The sequence below is a fragment of the Triticum dicoccoides genome, chromosome 5A, assembly GCF_002162155.2.
Source record: "Triticum dicoccoides isolate Atlit2015 ecotype Zavitan chromosome 5A, WEW_v2.0, whole genome shotgun sequence".
Lineage (NCBI taxonomy): Eukaryota > Viridiplantae > Streptophyta > Magnoliopsida > Poales > Poaceae > Triticum > Triticum dicoccoides.
In genome coordinates, this window is record NC_041388.1 from 451,833,129 (window position 1) to 451,850,079 (window position 16,951).

The following is a 16,951-nucleotide window of genomic DNA, read 5'->3' on the forward strand; positions in this document are numbered from 1 at the left end:
TGTTCCATGCAGACGCGGCATGCACGACCGCGCAAGTGCTCACTCACCCTCGCCCCCATGTCCCATGCAAGCACATTCCTCCCCTCGTTCTCGTCGGCAAGGTCGACATCGTCGTCGGCGAGGTAATTCCACCTCTCGTCCTCATCGGCAAGGTCGCCGTCTTACCCCTTTTTTTGACAGAGCAACTTGGGTCGTCGTCTTCCTTGGCGACACCATGTCCAACGCAGGCGCGGCACGGCCGCACAAGTGACCAACCAAACCAAACCTCGCCGCCCACCGACGGCGAGCAGTTTCTTTCCTGCCCGGCATTGACATTTGCGCGCCCGTGGCAGGCTCCCTGTCGCTGATGCGCGACGGCTCCTGCGCCGATCGTCTCGGCCGGAGCGCCAGTCTGAATCCTGTAGCCGTGGGCAGGGCGCCGGCCGGGCCGGGCCGCAGCTAGCAGAGCGGCCAGCCGGCCGGCCACGGACGTGCATGTAGCTTGACAGCGTCCTCTCACGCGCTGTCGCCGCACAGCGAAAGGCCGCTGCCTTCGTAGAAAGCTATGATTGGATGCGTCAGCGGCGTAGTCGTAGGCCACACACATATGTGAGTCCCCTCCTGCTCGCACTGCTCGGCAACAGAGGAAATTCGTCACAAGCAGGAGCGGCGTGAGCCGAGCTGCCAGCATTCAAGTTCTTGTAGAGCCTTTCGGCCTCGGGGAAATATGATCAGACCGGCCTTGTAGCAGCTGCTGCTGCTGGTGGTGGTTTCGGGACGGGAAGAGTATGTGCAGGGTCAGAAACTTGCTTGTTTTGTTCCGAACCACCCTGGGCCAAAACCACCAATGTCCAATGCTCTGCTCAAATCACATTCATGCCACACATGGGTATCACTATATACACACATCGTCATCATCATCGGATCCGGGATCCGGGCCGGGCCGGGCACTCTGGGTCCGGCGCCATGTACAAACTTTTACAGCGTCGTCTATCATCATCCGCTTGCAAACAAAAACCCGGCAAAACCACAATACATAGGGATAGGGGGGTATCTCACGCTGGAACGGGGTGGGGGGGCAGGGGAGGGGTCCCCTGGCTCCCTGGAACACTAGCTATAATACTGTTCTTGTGACACCAGCTGGGGTCATTGATCGGATCAGCGAGGCGAGCTTGGAGCTGTGCCCGTTGAGCAGCAGGAGAAGGCACATCAGATCAGAGCACGGCAACCCGTACTCTGCTCAACCCAAGGTCTAGCTACTGGATCATCTATCTACCTGGGGTCTTCTAACAAAACAAGAATCTCTTCATCGTCGATGGTTCCGCTGTCGATGGCGTACTGCAATGCCGTTCTACCTTCACAGTCTGTCGCCTGCGAATCAGCACCCCTGCATGGAGATTCAAGCGAGTTATAGCATCCATGCATACTGGTAGCACCGAAATGTGAAGTTTATAAAATAAGTACATTCCTATATTATAAGCATTATCAGTATACCTGGAGAGGAGCAGCTTGGCATGCACGCGCCTTCCTTTCAAAATGCTGTGATGAAGCGGTGTTCGGCCTCTAGAATCCGTACTATTCACACTGGCTCCATACTGCAAGAGTAGCTCAACCATGCCTATATCCGCGACACGGCATGCCAGATGAAGCAAAGATAAGCCCTCAGCGCAGCCATCCAATTCATCTGTTCGTGCGCTTGTGCTCGCAGGAGAAAGAGAACCCCTGGGAGATATCTTCTCATGTGTGCCACGATCAAAACTACCATTTGACGGCGAAGACGGTTGCTCTTGTAAGAGAAGCGCTTTTCCAAGAGTCAAGGCCGAATTAAATGATGTCTGCCCATAAGTTAGATTTACATCCGCGTTCGATCGCACTATCAGACTGTACACCTCCATCTTGTTGTTTGAACTTACATGATCCCACATCTGTTGTGCTAGCTGAGTCTCATCCATACTATGCTTTCGTACAAAATCTTTCTCAGCATACTGGAATATTTAAGAAATAATAATCATCAGCAACTGAACATCACTAGGCATATTATAAATGAAATTATCTCTTATACCTTTAACATCAACAATGAATAGGACTAATACTGTTGTCTTGGCACAAATTAATGAAAACATGAGACTTTAATCTCATTCTCACCAAGTTCACCTAACATTTTCTCTAGTTCTCTACCTTTTTCACTCCCCAGTTTCCCTAAAACCACGTATCGTAGAAATGAAATATTCCCAAACACACTTTACGATGTATCTAATGATCTTGATTCGCATGTGGAGGTTGTATCTCATGCAAGATACTGTTTCCTTCCATTTATTTTCTCACTCTCAATCTCACAACAACAAAAAAAAGGACAGACCCAGTGCATAGAAGCTCCCACACAAGGTGGGGTCTGGGGAGGGATTATAGGAACCTACTCTTACCCCTGCAAAGTGCAATGCAGAGAGGCTGGTTCGAACCCAGGACCTCTTGGCACAAGTGGGGAGGACTTCACCACTGTTTCCTTCCATTTATTTTCTCACTCTCAATCTCACACAAAAAAAAAAAATCAAATGGCAGCCTTTTAGATACAGATGAGGTGGTCTGTTGCAGATATCCATAGTCCCTCTTTTTGTTTAAAAGAACTACTCCCTCAGTTCCATATTATAGTGCGCATAACAATTTGGATCAAATTCCGGAATGTAGTGCGCATTAACACCTTCGGACGAAGATATCCCTCTGCTGGACCACTGCAGCGAAGTTGCATGCACCCACATGCGTTACAGTCTGACAAAAGCAAAGGGCATTTCTAGTCCAGATAAAAGGGCCAGCACACGTCTTGGTATAAACGCCATAAGCAAAGGCGCACTATATAGGGGAACGGAGGGAATATTATGCACTCTGTAATCGGTAAACCCAATGTGGCCTATTCGGTGAACTATTATACACGTGATTCAAATTGCATTCTGCTTATTAGTGATCACCAATTGTTTGCTCAAAAGTAGAATATACTGAAATAATAGGCAAATCATAAAGTACCTTGGCATGAATAAATTTCTCTTTCAGAGAGATAGGATCCGATTGTCTAGGCTTTCTGACAGCCAAGTTATCTGGTGTGTTTTCAATTCCGTCAGCTCTACAAAATAGTACAACTTGCAAGTTAACATGATACTACAACAATAGGGACTTCACAGATTTTTGTATAGTTGCAAACAACATCAATTTACCTCAAAGTATCACCATGATCAAAACTGCTTGATGAAATTAACATTTCTTCCCAGATAGTGTTGGCAAATGTGTTGCCTAAAGACTGGAAGAGATTGATTACAGATGGCTCCCACACCCTGACATCAAGTGTCAGAGACCTTACCTGCCAATAAAATGTACACTTTAGGTAATGTTCATCCTGATTTATCTTTCAACAATTAAAGCGCAGCCTGCTAATCACATTAATGATGAATTCATGCTATGACTTACATAATACTAAATCTAAAATGACATTTCACAAAAAAAAAATGGGTTGGTGAATGTTGTCTGAAAGAACTAAACTATTTCAAATTGTGTGCATGAAGTAAACACATTGCATCCCAAAATTCCTTAGTTTTCCTGTCAAAGATGCAGTTATTGCAACTCAGATTCTGGTTTGCAATGAAAAACAAATGGGAGACACAACTATCATTCAATTGTTCCTACGCCTTAATATACTGAACACAAAACAAACAATATATATACATTTTAGATGTGTAAGGATGTTCACCTTAGATATATGCACACCAAGATTTCGGTGTACACCAGAACATTCTATGCATACAAGGACTCCGAGGTTTAGGGATGCCCAATCAGGCTCTGCAGCACCACAATCAGCACAAACATCATTGCCAACCACCTTCCTAAGCAATTCAATTGGCTTGTCAGGTCTCATGCTGGTTCGGTGATGTTGTGTGACTCTGGAGTGCTCAAAGTACCCACTTCCTGAGTTCTTTTCCATCATAAAATCTTCACTCATGGAATGGTCAAGTTCTGTTGAGCTACTGAAAGAACTACTTTCGCTGTTTGTTCGATGATGGCCACTGCCCTTAGGGCTCAGCAGTAGACGCTGGAACAAATTGTATTAGTGTTAAGAAAATCAAATCTGGATATGTAAATAATTGCACAAAAGTCATTCAGCACTAACCCGCTCAGGGGATTGGGAGCTTAACAAAGAAGCAATGACACCAGTGATCTTTTCAATCCAATCCATCTGATCCATCGCACTCTCTGCCTGCCCAAGAATAGGTGCATGTCACTACTAAATAGACAACAAGCAACTTGGCATCTATTAAAAACTCGATAGTGTCATTCCTTTCTTTGCTGGCCTAAATGACAAATACAGACAACAGGTTTCTGGTTAGGCTGAATACCTGCAGTGTGTAGTTTTTTGTGGGCGAAATTATTCTGAAACAGAACCTTAGATCTGATTGATCTGCGTCAACTTTAATGGTTGATGTTAGCAGGTTTACTGTATGTCGTGCTACAGATTTCTCATCATGCACGCCGCCATGGTAATGAGATGAGAACCATCTGCTAAGCAGCCCAGAGCCATGCTCAGTGGGAGTGCTACTTCGTTGGTTAGAATAACCACTCTGTAAAATCAAAAACAGGAAAAATTAACGGAATGGTGTGAACTGAAACAAACCCAAAGCATTTCTATAATATCATGCCAAATTGAGTACGTGTTACGGGAACTTACGGATGGTCTACTATTTTGCTTGCGGTAATAATACAACATTCCTCGATTATCAAGGACAAAGAACCTCCTTTTCCAGTCGCCTCTCAAATTTGAAGAACGCTTTGAGAGATAGCCTTGCCGAATAGTCTGAACCTGAACATAAGTACACACTTTTGAACATCACATGCATTTACTGAATGAACACCTTCCTACAAGCATGAATCCAAATTTCAAGTCAACCAGAATGTGCTACCTTTCCCTTTGAAGCTGATTGCATGACGGCTTCAATCATCTTATGTGAACTTCGACCAATTGCTTGTATTCCATCACCATTAGGGGAATCAGTCATCCCGTTTGGCGACCACCGACTTTCCCGGTCAATCTGCCTTTTGAACTCTTGCATCCTCTCTACAAGAGCAGCTTGCTCGTAGTTGGACCTTTCTCTTGATTGCTGTGCATAAGCAAGAACCTGCAAAAGGAGAATCCATGGTGTGTTAAAACAAACATTTGTTACCAGGAAAAAGCAAGCAGGCACAGGCAGCTATGCGAAGAATTGGTGGATTCAGTAACCAAACGTTGCACTGTACTTCATTGAATCATTAAAAAATGGTCTCAGCAGGTGGTTTCCACTGTGCAATTTGCACAATTAAATGACAAATTAATTTAGAAATGAAGCAACTGGTACCGGACTATCTGACACCTAATCTTGGAGGTGATTTTCACTGCAATTGCCATGACCAAATGACACAACATTTTTGCAATAAATATTTGAAACCAGAGCATCTAACGCGTAATTGCAGGGGTTGAAGGTCATAAGAGGTCAATTTCTTGAAGGCGTTTTGTGCGACGAATCCAGGAGTCTGAGGTCAGGGAGGCTCTATAAAGGATGATATGAGGCAAGGCGATGGGCCCTGATTGTATCCCCATCAAGGTGCGGAGGGGCCTCGGAGACAGCGATAGTATGGCTAACTAAGGCCCTGTTTGTTTCAGCTTCGCTTGGATTTTAATCACCTATGGATTCGCTTCAGTGGCGAAGCTGATTCGCAGAATCAGCTTCGCCACCGAAGTACACTTTGAGGTGCTTCAGGAAATTGCACTAAAAATGGACCAAAACCAGATTCAGCTTCACTGGCAAAGCTGATTCCAAATAGCTGTTTGTTTCAGATTCCAGATTTGGCTTCACTGGCAAAGCTGAATCTACTCCCAGAATCCGAAACAAACAGGGCCTAAGCTTTTCAACCTCATTTTTTGGGCAAACAAGATGCCCGAATAATGGATGCGGAGTAAATTAGTACCAATCTTCAAGAACAAAGGAGGCGTTCCAAGTTGTACTAACTACCATGGAATTAAGTTGATGAGCCATACAATGAAGCTATTGGAGAGACATTGAGCATGGGTTAAGAAGAATGACAAGCGTGACCAAAAATCAGTTTGGTTTCATGCCTGGGAGGTCGACCATGGAAGCAATTTTCTTGGTACGACAGCTATGGAAAGATACAGGGAGCAAAAGGGCATGCATATGGTGTTCATTGACTTGAAGAAGGCCTACGATAAGATAACACGGAATGTCATGTGTTGGGCCTTGGAGAAACACAAAGTACATTACCCTCAACAGGGACATGTACGATAATGTTGTGACAAGTGTTTGAACAAATGATAGCGACACTGATGACTTTCCAATAAAATAGGACCACACCAAGGGTCAGCTTTGAGCCCTTATCTTTTTGCTTTGGTGATGGATGAGGTCAGGGATATACAAGGAGATATCCCATGGTGTATGCTCTTTGCGGATGATGATGTGGTGCTAGTCGACGTAGTTGGACAAGGGTTAATAGAAAGTTAGAGCTGTGGAGACAAACTTTTTGGAATCAAAAGGTTTTAGGCTTATATAGAACTAAAATTGAGTACATGAGGTGTGGTTTCAGTACTATTAGGCACGAGGAGGAGGTTAGCCTCGGTGGGCAAGTGGTACCTCAGAAGGACACCTTCTGATATTTGGGGTCAATGTTGCAGAAGGATGGTGATGAAGATGTGAGACATCAAATCAAAATTGGATGGATGAAGTGGTGCCAAGCTTCTGGCATCCTTTGTGACAAGAGAATGCCACAAAAGCTAAAAGGCAGGTTATATAGGACAGCAATTCGACGTACGATGGTGTATGGCGTTGAATGTTGGCCACCTGAAAGGTGACATGTCCAACAATAAGGTATAGCAGAGATGTGCATGTTGAGATGGATATGTGGCCACACAAGAAAGGATCGGGTCCGGTATGAGGATATACGTGATAGAAGAACTGGGGTAGCAATGGTTGAAGAGAAGCTTGTCCAACATCGTTTGAGATGGTTTGGGCATATACATCGCAGGCCTCGAGAAGCGCCATTGCATAGCGGACAGTTAAGGCATGCGGGCAATGTCAAGAGAGGTCAGGGTAGACCAAACTTGACATGGGAGAAGTCCGTTAAGAGAGATCTGAAGGACTGGAATATCACCAAAGAAGTAGGCCATGGACAGGGGTGCATGGAAGCTAGCTGTTCACATGCCAGAACCCTGAATTGGTTTCGAGGTCTTATGGGTTTGTAGCTTACCCCAACTTGTTTGGGAGTAAAAGGCTTTGTTGTTGTTGTTGTTGAATGTGCAGATAACATGCAAGATTATAAGTTTATAACAAATGGCACATCGGTGGAAGAGATTTTTTGCATATCCACTAACTAGTACATATGTATTACTTCAACTACATAGACTAGCACGGAACATTCACATGTAGCACCACAAAAAAAATGAAAAATAGAAAGTCACGGTTAAATAGTTACTTGATTGATATACGGTTCCATCTGATGGAGTAATTCATATCCCTGAAAAAAAATAGCAGATGTAGTTTGAATATCATTTGTGCATAACCAAGAAATATCAGAATGCAAATGATGACAAGCCAATACTTGTTTGAAATAACGAAGATGTGCATCCATTGTCCCACTAACAGCCTCCAAAAATTCAAATCTTTTCTTAGCCTCAATGTTTGAAAGCGCAGTCACCTGTAGATAAGACAAACAAAAGGCATGTCAAATATATAATTACAGAAAACAGAACAGTGAATATACAGGGAAGCATTAGACCTACCAGGTTGAAACGAGCTTGCTCAAATGAAGATCTGGCGCTGTGGAGCTCCTGGTAACGTCACAAGCAAGTTAGTGATCATGGCTTCTAACAGAAGTTCGATAATGTCAAATAAAGGAAAGGAACTTACATCCTCAACTGCAGTTGCTATGTCTGTCCTTGTTCCTTTCTTCAAGGATAAATACCTCTCACGAGCCTGGGTGAGAAGACAAATCAGACAGCAAGACCCTTTTTAAAAATAAACTCGACTTTTGTCAAAAAATAAATCAGCAACCGCAAATGATAGCATGCCGATCAACAGAAGAAATGGAATAAAGCTATCATATTGGTGTCACGGTGCAGTAAAATTATTCCCATGCAGCAAAAGGCAGATTCTGCTTATCCTAGATTAATTTTTACCATGGGTCACTATTTTAGCAACTAAGAGTCAGTAGACAGAAAAATAACACAGAAATAGCATCTACACATTATAGCAAACAGAATCCTTCTGATTATAGTGAAAGTTGGCTATCATATTGGCAGGTTGACGGGAACAGAGTAAACAAACACCAAAACAAAAATGGGAGAATATATAGCTCTATCATTTTGTTCACAGTAAGCCAATATATTGAACTTTGTTATTGCTGCCACAAGATTGAACCCATATGATACGAGCTTCAGAATCACCTTGAAGACATATTTAATATTGTAACTTTGAAATGAGCTCAAAACAGCATTACCTGGTCGTACAGAAGGCTAGCCTTGTCAAAACGCTTTCGGGCATCCTGATCAGAAGTTATCAAATTTAATGGCAGGTCCAAACCCAATGTGAAATTTACAAATAAGATGTTAGAAGAAAATTGCACAAATACCTTCACATCATGCAAATCCATGTCCACAAACTGCAGCAGCTTGTCATTTAGCATATGTTCAACCTATCAGAACAGTATGCAAGAAGTTAGACCACCTAAACCTGAAGTGTAAAAGGATGCGCGTGCAATATATGTACATACAAATGTCTACCTGGGATCGCAAAACTTCCTTGTATGTTCCAATTTCTCTCAAGGCAATTGTAAATTTGGTCATCACAGGTCCTGGACCAGAGGTACATGTCATAATTTATACATAACTGGCCAATTAGGAAACCAACAAGAAAAAACACTACAGCGCCGATGAAACCTAATGAAAGTTATGATGTCTTGTCATTTTCATTGACAAAAGCGCTCTTCAGTTCTCAGTTAGCTGTTACTGGGGTTTTTACACAGTGGCCATGAGAAGGTTATCATTCAGGAATTTCAGGCGTCACATGGCAGCATTTAACCCTAAAGTTAACAGACTTGCATGCATGCGTGCATCCTTAGTTTCCTTGAACTCCTTGCTTAAAAATGCATTCTTGACCCCTGGCATACTAGAGCTAGTGGTTTACTAGAGATGGTAGTAGTATTGTATTTCTCCTCCTACTGCTCTGGCACTATGTGCGCATCCAACAACCAACAAGCAGATAAACGACAACAAACCGACAAGGTAAATGACTTTAAAAAAATGGACGCCATGCAAACTGATGTTGCAGCAAGGAAAAAGTAAAATGAACAGTCTAGCTGAAATCGAGATCTAGTACTTGAACCCTGCAATCTATTGATAAGTTCATATATATAATTGACTACCTACAAAACAGCCTAGAAAATTTTTTGGTGGTATAAATCCGTCTCAATTGAATTAGTTTGGGTACAATGGCAAACAAGCAATTTTAATGAACTCGTCTTGGTATCAGAATCCTACCTAAAACAACACCTAAACGAGAGCCGGAGGAAGTATCCAGTTTTAACAAGCATGAAAACAAAATAATGCTCAAATTGAAGTGAGTGAATGTGACTATAACAGTACATAAATATACTTGAATGAGAACTATATTGCTAACCTCCAAAGGCAACACTGATTGGATCATTGTGACCACCTCCAAATGCTTCTAGTGAACTTGCAAACGCAATATCTCCATCATATGCTTCGCCTAGCCCTTCACTGAAATAAAAGGGCAAATGTAAACAAGTTCAATCCTAGATAGCACATTGCAGCACGCAAGCATAAAATAGGGAGGATAAAGGGGCGTATGCCACTCAAATGAGATGGCAATGGTCACTTACGTGTATTTACGGCAACCTTTGTGATACTTCAAGCATCTCTCTCTCAGCAAGTCAGCACCTTCTTCAAGTGATTGCATCTATTTATTGAAGGAAAGACAATTTAAACAGTGTTCGTCAATCAAACAAAATCTGTTGACCCTTTTGGTATAAACCCAGAAAGAACCATTAAAAGCCTAGGTGCAAAGCAATTTGTAATCAGCGGAGCACACAAAAAATGTTTTTTTTAGTAATAAAAGCACATGTATCACATCAAAAGCTCATCCTTTTGCTGAGTTGTTTATAATTATAAAATTAGTATTCATACAATTGCATAGATAAAGCCTGTCGAGTTGCTTGGTGAATAGCCAAAACTCTGAAAGGATGTGACACTGTTGTGTATAATAATTACTTTATTACTCATACAATTGCATAGATAAAGCCTGTCGAGTTGCTTGGCCAATAGCCAAAACTCTGAACCAACCAATCCTACCAACACAATATCAAACAGTCCAGCAGTCGTGTATAGCAAACATACCCTACACCAGTAATTCGAACCAAATTCTTGCATAGACAAGCAAGCATTGCTGTCTCATTTGCATCGAAACAAACTTTGACCAATCAACGCACACGCATGGCAAAAGAAAACCAACATCTAACAGGATGGACTGAGAATACCATACGATTGTCCTTAGGAACTCAGGTGGAACCTTTACTCACATGCTAAGATCATAACATGTTTAAAAATATAGCAGTGAGGCCAATCAATCAATCAAACAACAAAATAAACAGACAAGAAACCTGCACATCGCTACCACAGACAGAGCCAGACAGACAGACAGAGCTGCTTCAATCTCGAACGGTTCGATGCGAAGGGGGAGCTACGGCGAGAGGGGTCAGACTTGCTCCACCCATTCCCATCGGTGCAGCCGCAAAAACAAGGACAGATCCAATCCATCACAGGGAGCCCAATCCAGGAGCCACCAGCGGCGAGCACTAGACCAGAAACTGCAAGCTTTCGTCGCTCCCCACTAACTAGTCACCCCCGGCCCTTCCCAGCCACCAAGCGGGGTTCCCCAATGGCCTGAAATCGAGATCCGAGGAGTAAGGTGGCTCACCTGCTTCCTGAACATGGGCGAGTCATCGAGCCGAGTGAAATACATGTCTGCCACCTATAAGCCGCCGCCGCCGCTCCAACAGCGCAACCGCACGGCCCTCCTACCACCTCATAAACCCCCGCTCCGCAGCCTCCGCCCGCACGAACTCTCGCCCGCCGACAGCCCACTCCGCCTCCGCCGCCGCCAGCTCGGCCTCACAGCCCTCCCTCCTCCTGCTCCTCCTCCTCCTCCGCCTCCTGCTCCGGACGCCGCGTGCCGCCGGAGGGAGCAGCAGGACGCGCCACGGGAGGGGACCGACGAGGGCCGGCGAGAAACCCTAGGCGGCGGCCGGAATCGGCGAAATGGCGGTGGGGGCGGAGGAATGGAATGGAATGGCGAGGGGACAGGCGCAGAGAGGGGTGTAAAGAGAAAAGAGGGTCGGGGGGACGGCGAGAAAAATAACGGCGCCCCTCCCTTTTGGTTCGATTTTACTAATTTCTCGGGTTAATTAAGGGGAGTGGGGGATTAGGAAGCTAATCGTGCGTGGTGGGCCTCGCGTACGGGGGCGCGGGGGGGCCGGTGGCGGTGAGGGGGGCGCTGGTGGACGCGGTGCACGGGGCCGTGGGGTGGCGGTTTGGGCTCGGAGGAGGCGGTCACCCGCCGGTGAGCGTAATGATGGGCCGGTTACATGTCTTTGACCGGGGCATACACAACGCATTTTTTAAATGAAAATTGCCGCTAGTTCTATGATCGTGTTTGTGCTATGGACTGATTTGTCCACATGCTAAGCCAAGGTCGATATACACCACTCGATAACCTTTAAAATAATTCTTAAGTTTGGCGCTCTCGGAATGGATTTAGGTCTTCAGTTTTGTATATCATGTCCATGATTTTCACTGGGTCCTCGTCCTGATGAGTCCCTTTGATAGGGGTTTTGAGGCCTTCTCGGCTGCGTATGTCGCCTCTGTGGAGCTGCTCGGCTCGGGGGAGGGGGGAGAGGGTTGGCGGGCGGGAAAGGCACGGAGCAGGAATGTGCTTTGTTTTTGTCGCAGGCACGACTACAAATTGGTGAATCGGTGTGAGGGCTTCCCATGGGCCCAGTGCATCGGAGGAATTGAGATTGCTAACTCTCTTGTCGATGCCTGAAACTTATGTACGAGTTAAGAAAGGATTATTCCCGAGTAGAGAGGGCAGGAAATGAGGACGGGGCAATCAATGAATTCTAGTGAAACAGAAGGTCTACATGACCATTTATTCATGCTCATCACATTTATCTTTGTTTTTATTTATTCTAAACAGGAAAACATCAAAAAAAAAACTTCCCTTTCCATATAGATTGTCGTGGCATGAACTAAATTAGGCCAAATATGGCCCATAATAATCCAGTTTCTATGGTATACATTGATTTGCTCGCTATCTAAGGCGTTAATTTATCTACTAAATTAAATATCATCAGTTTTTACCCAGGATCCCAACCTAACCTAACAACTACATTTTCTGTCCAAATTGTTGAGGCATGGTCGAATGTACCTTTAATACTTCACGTGCATTCTTCACTTATATATTTAGCCGGGATTGAAACATTCCAATCTCTTCATATATTCTTCTCGTTGAACTGTTCTTTTTTGCTCAACAAACGCAAGGGATTTGGTTACTAGTTTTCTTTGAAGGTTTTATTCCTTGATCTTTTTCCCTTGTTTAATGATTGGAATGAAAGTAGGATTGTTTATTCAATTCAAACTTTTATTCACGAAAAGTAAGATTGATAGTGGGCCCTATTGTTTGGGCTCTGTTATGTTAAGGATTTTTGTATCCACATGCCTTAGAAGTATATTTGAATGAGAATGAATGAAATGAGCAGACCTTACTAGGAAGGTAAACATGCTAACAAACTACTGCCTGCGCTAGGAGAAGCACGAAAGAAAAACAAACTTTTATTCTTTTCATACAAGAAGAATCGGCACAAGTAAAAGGCTTTTGTGTCGAATAGACGATTAAGAAGACCTGCAATCCCTTCAAAAAGGAAGAATTTTTGTTGTTCTCAACTTTGCCGCCCGGTGCCTAATTGAATGGCATATTTCTTGGCTCCAACCACATCATCTGTGCCCCTCCTTTTTCTGGGAGGAAATCAAACAAGTAAAGGTTTTTGCCGACTCCCCTTAGTAACAACTCACTACCCAACTTGAAACCATGGACCTACCTCCTTCTTTTGACTTTCTTATTTGTCCCAATTCATATCGAGCATGTCTTTCTCCATATTATAGTTGGGGAGAATATAGGATAGGGGCGCTCAAAGCAGATAGGATTCTATATGGCCTTTCTTTCTCCAAAATCAAGTAAAGCCCCGACCCAAGAAATGCAGCAAAGCAAAGTCATCTTTGATTTGGAGCTAAATTCCCAGGGTCCGCACATCAGCAAATGATTGGGAATTGGAATTGGCTATGAAGGAAACCAAAGCCCTAGCTCAAAGCATCGACTCCTCATTCTTTATATCTTACATCGTCAATGAGCCTTCACTTTCTCCTAGAAATAAGGTAAGGTCAGTTAGCACTTTCCTGCCAACTTTCATCAGCAGCACTTGTATGCTAGTGCCAGGAAAGAAAAGAGTAGGGGAGGATTTGGCGCTCCGTCCGATGGTGGGTTGGTTGTGCGCCGCTCCTTCATCTCGCCAGTGGTAAGGATTGGTATGTCTTTTTTTGCTTTCCAGTTCCATTTGAGGGTAGTGATGGGTAGAAAGAGGGTTCTGTGATTCAATGTTGACTTGGTGTTTGGTCAGGAGTTCTAGAGGACACGTTTAGTTTTGATTTTGTGGACCTTTTCAGTTCAAAGCTGGGAGGCATCACTTGTGCTCGTGTTTGTGATTTCTTTCACTCGCAAAATCAAACCACCATCCCTAGGCCTCCTCATTGATGGACTATCCTTCTAACCCGCCAGCCTCCATGCATCAAGAGAATCAACCTCCTTCCAACCCTTGCGTTGCAGTGCTGCAGGTGGTGCCAGTGTGTCATAGTTGCAACGAGCGACGGGTGGTAGAGGGGGGCCAAGCAGTCGGGAAGCATAGGGGTGTTGGTGTGTCAGTGGGTTGTGGCGGTTGTGAGCGGGGATCAGGGCAATAGGGTTGAAACCCAGGAAACTAGGTTGGTGGATTTTGGGTCAGTTGTGGCCGTTTGGGCCTTCCAGAGAGTTTTTTAATGGGATTCTTGCTTAATTCTGATAATTCAGGTTGTTCGGGTACATTTGATACAAACACGAATTTCTTGAATAAAATTTCGATTTTTGAAACTGCTACCCGATATAGTGTTCAGGTTTTTCGAATTCGAGAATCGGGTATCAGATTTTATGCCCAGCGTGACTCCAAGTCCATACACAAATCTTGAGATAGTTTGCGTGCTGAGAAGATTATCTTTTGAAGCTCAAGAGCAAGGGATTCATTGCCGAGCAGGCTATATCTTGCCACTTTTGGAGGGTGCACGCATCCTAGATCAACTAGGTGTGCTTGGGAGTCTTCAAGTTTGTGAAGAAGCCAAGAAGTTTGAACGGACTAGAGATCGCCTACTTTGTGAAGATTTACCTTAGTGATGTTAGTCCTTTGTGGGCGTAAGATATAGTTGAATAGGTTGGATTACTCCTTCATGGACCCCTTGTGGGTGAGTGTCGTTTTGTGGTTTGTTCCTCTATGGAATCTAGCAAACAAGATCCTTGTGATCTTAGATCCATCATGGATTGAAAACATCCATCAAAGTGGATGTAAGATTCTCTCAACTTCGCCTTTTTATTGTGCACTTGCATGTCTTTTATTTCCGTTGCCTATTACTCTAGACTTGCATCTGTAGAGTGTTTTATAGATTGTTAGAAAATCTTAAAATATGCTAATAAATTAAAACTTGGGAAAATAGTCAATTATTGTGTTTAGTAATCTATTCACCCCATCTAGACATACTTATCGATCCTACGGTCATCCTACATGAGTTTTAGTTTTGAGGTCCAAAAAGTGATGCAGAAGCCAACAATACACCAAATATTTTTGGTAGCAACCTTGGGACATGTTACTTCAATCCCAAGAGAAGCATTGAAAAGTTATAAGTCACATCTGTTTGGAATGTAGGAATATCATTAAATTCTACATGGTTCCTCACATTACCTTGATTGAAGAAAAAAATAACCCAGACTCTTTCACATTGCATCGATTGAAGCAACAAGTGAATGACCAAGAGCAAGCAAAATCTGTATTATCATTAGACAAAATGCTTCCAGCGGTTGCTCAAGGTGCTATTAGAATAGGTTGCAACAACAACGAGATGACAAAGTGGTACTTAGCTAATGTGTCCTTAATTTAATTACTCCATGACCTCTTATTATAGCTCAACTTTGTACCTCATTCCTCAATTACTTTGCCTTACATTCCTCAAGCAAGTGACTAGATAGAAACTTTTGCTTACACAAGGAATTATTTCTCATATGAACCACCATGACAACGCTAAGAAACGGTGGTGCCTAAAAACAACGGTGCAACGCGTTTCCTTGTAGTAATTTGTTGATATGACGAATCAGTAGAGGCATTCCTTCAGACTCAAGCCTAAATATGTGCACCACATGGCGCCAGCGCAACTGTGCCCAGGTACCCTAAACCAAATTAGTAAGGAATTTTCTTTACGAGAGCTTAGATTATCCTCCGGTCTTCCCCCTCCACCCACGGAAAATTTTCTCTAGCTCCATCACTCACTGCTTGTATATCCTACAACTACAAAGGGATGAGTCAGTGACTCACTGTTGACATCATATTCGTGCACACACTTGAAAAGTGAAGATTATATTCATGCACACGTGTTTTCCTGCATGAGGAATTCTGATTAATTAATCGATACACATGATTAAGGCCTTCAGGGGGGATCTGAGATGGAGGCGACTGGGCGGGTGCTACGTCTTGAGCTTGCGTTGGTTTTCCCCAAAGAGGAAGGGATGATGCAGCAGAGTAGCGTAAGTATTTCCCTCAGTTTTTGAGAATCAAGGTATCAATCCAGTAGGAGGCCACGCTCAAGTCCCTTGTACCTGCACAAAATGATAGTTACTCGCAACCAACACGATTAGGGGTTGTCAATCCCTTCACGGTCACTTACGAAAGTGAGATCTGATAGATATAATATTTTTGGTATTTTTGATATAAAGATGCAAAGTAAAAAGTAAAGGCAAAGTAAAAAAGCAAAGCAAGATTAAAATGATGGAGATTGATATGATGAGAATAGATCCGGGGGCCATAGGTTTCACTAGTGGCTTCTCTCAAGAGCATAATTATTCTACGGTGGGTGAACAAATTACTGTTGAGCAATTGGCAGAATTGAGCATAGTTATGAGAATATCTAGGCATGATCATGTATATAGGCATCACGTCTGTGACAAGTAGACTGAAACGATTCTGCATCTACTACTATTACTCCACTCATCGACCGCTATCCAGCATGCATTTAGAGTATTAAGTTAAAAACAGAGTAACACCTTAAGCAAGATGACATGATCTAGAGAGATAAATTCATGCAATATGAAATAAACCCCATCTTGTTATCCTCGATGGCAACGATGCAATACGTGCCTTGCTGCCCCTTCTGTCACTGGGAAAGGACACCGCAAGATCGAGCCCAAAGCTAAGCACTTCTCCCATGGCAAGAACTACCAATCTAGTTGGCCAAACCAAACGGATAATTCGAAGAGACTTGCAAAGATAACCAATCATACATAAAAGAATTCAGAGAAGATTCAAATATTATTCATAGATAGACTTGATCATAAACCCACAATTCATCGGTCTCAACAAACACACCGCAAAAAGAAGATTACATCAAATAGATCTCCACAAGAGACACTAGCACCCAAATCACACAAAGCATAAAACTCATGATCTTTAATTTTAATTTTAATAGTTGGTTCCCACTCATCATAGAGTTTTCTAGGGATAGAAACTTTTAACTCAAGTTTTTCTTCAT

General features: G+C 43.4%; 1 protein-coding gene across 1 annotated transcript; it reads right to left on the reverse strand.

Annotated features, from left to right (window-relative positions):
- Positions 1-827: 827 nt before the first annotated feature.
- On the reverse strand, positions 828-11,413 carry LOC119302247 (ADP-ribosylation factor GTPase-activating protein AGD3-like). Its single transcript, XM_037579287.1, has 19 exons — positions 10,995-11,413; positions 9,901-9,977; positions 9,678-9,778; positions 8,783-8,853; positions 8,632-8,694; positions 8,500-8,544; positions 7,911-7,976; positions 7,784-7,831; positions 7,603-7,698; positions 7,477-7,518; positions 4,920-5,135; positions 4,688-4,819; positions 4,359-4,580; positions 4,133-4,219; positions 3,716-4,054; positions 3,186-3,328; positions 2,998-3,094; positions 1,474-1,964; positions 828-1,366 (listed from the first exon to the last, which is right to left on the reverse strand). The coding sequence occupies exons 1-19, from the start codon at positions 11,037-11,039 to the stop codon at positions 1,252-1,254; spliced, it is 2,496 nt and encodes an 831-aa protein (XP_037435184.1). The 5' UTR covers positions 11,040-11,413; the 3' UTR covers positions 828-1,251.
- Positions 11,414-16,951: the final 5,538 nt, after the last annotated feature.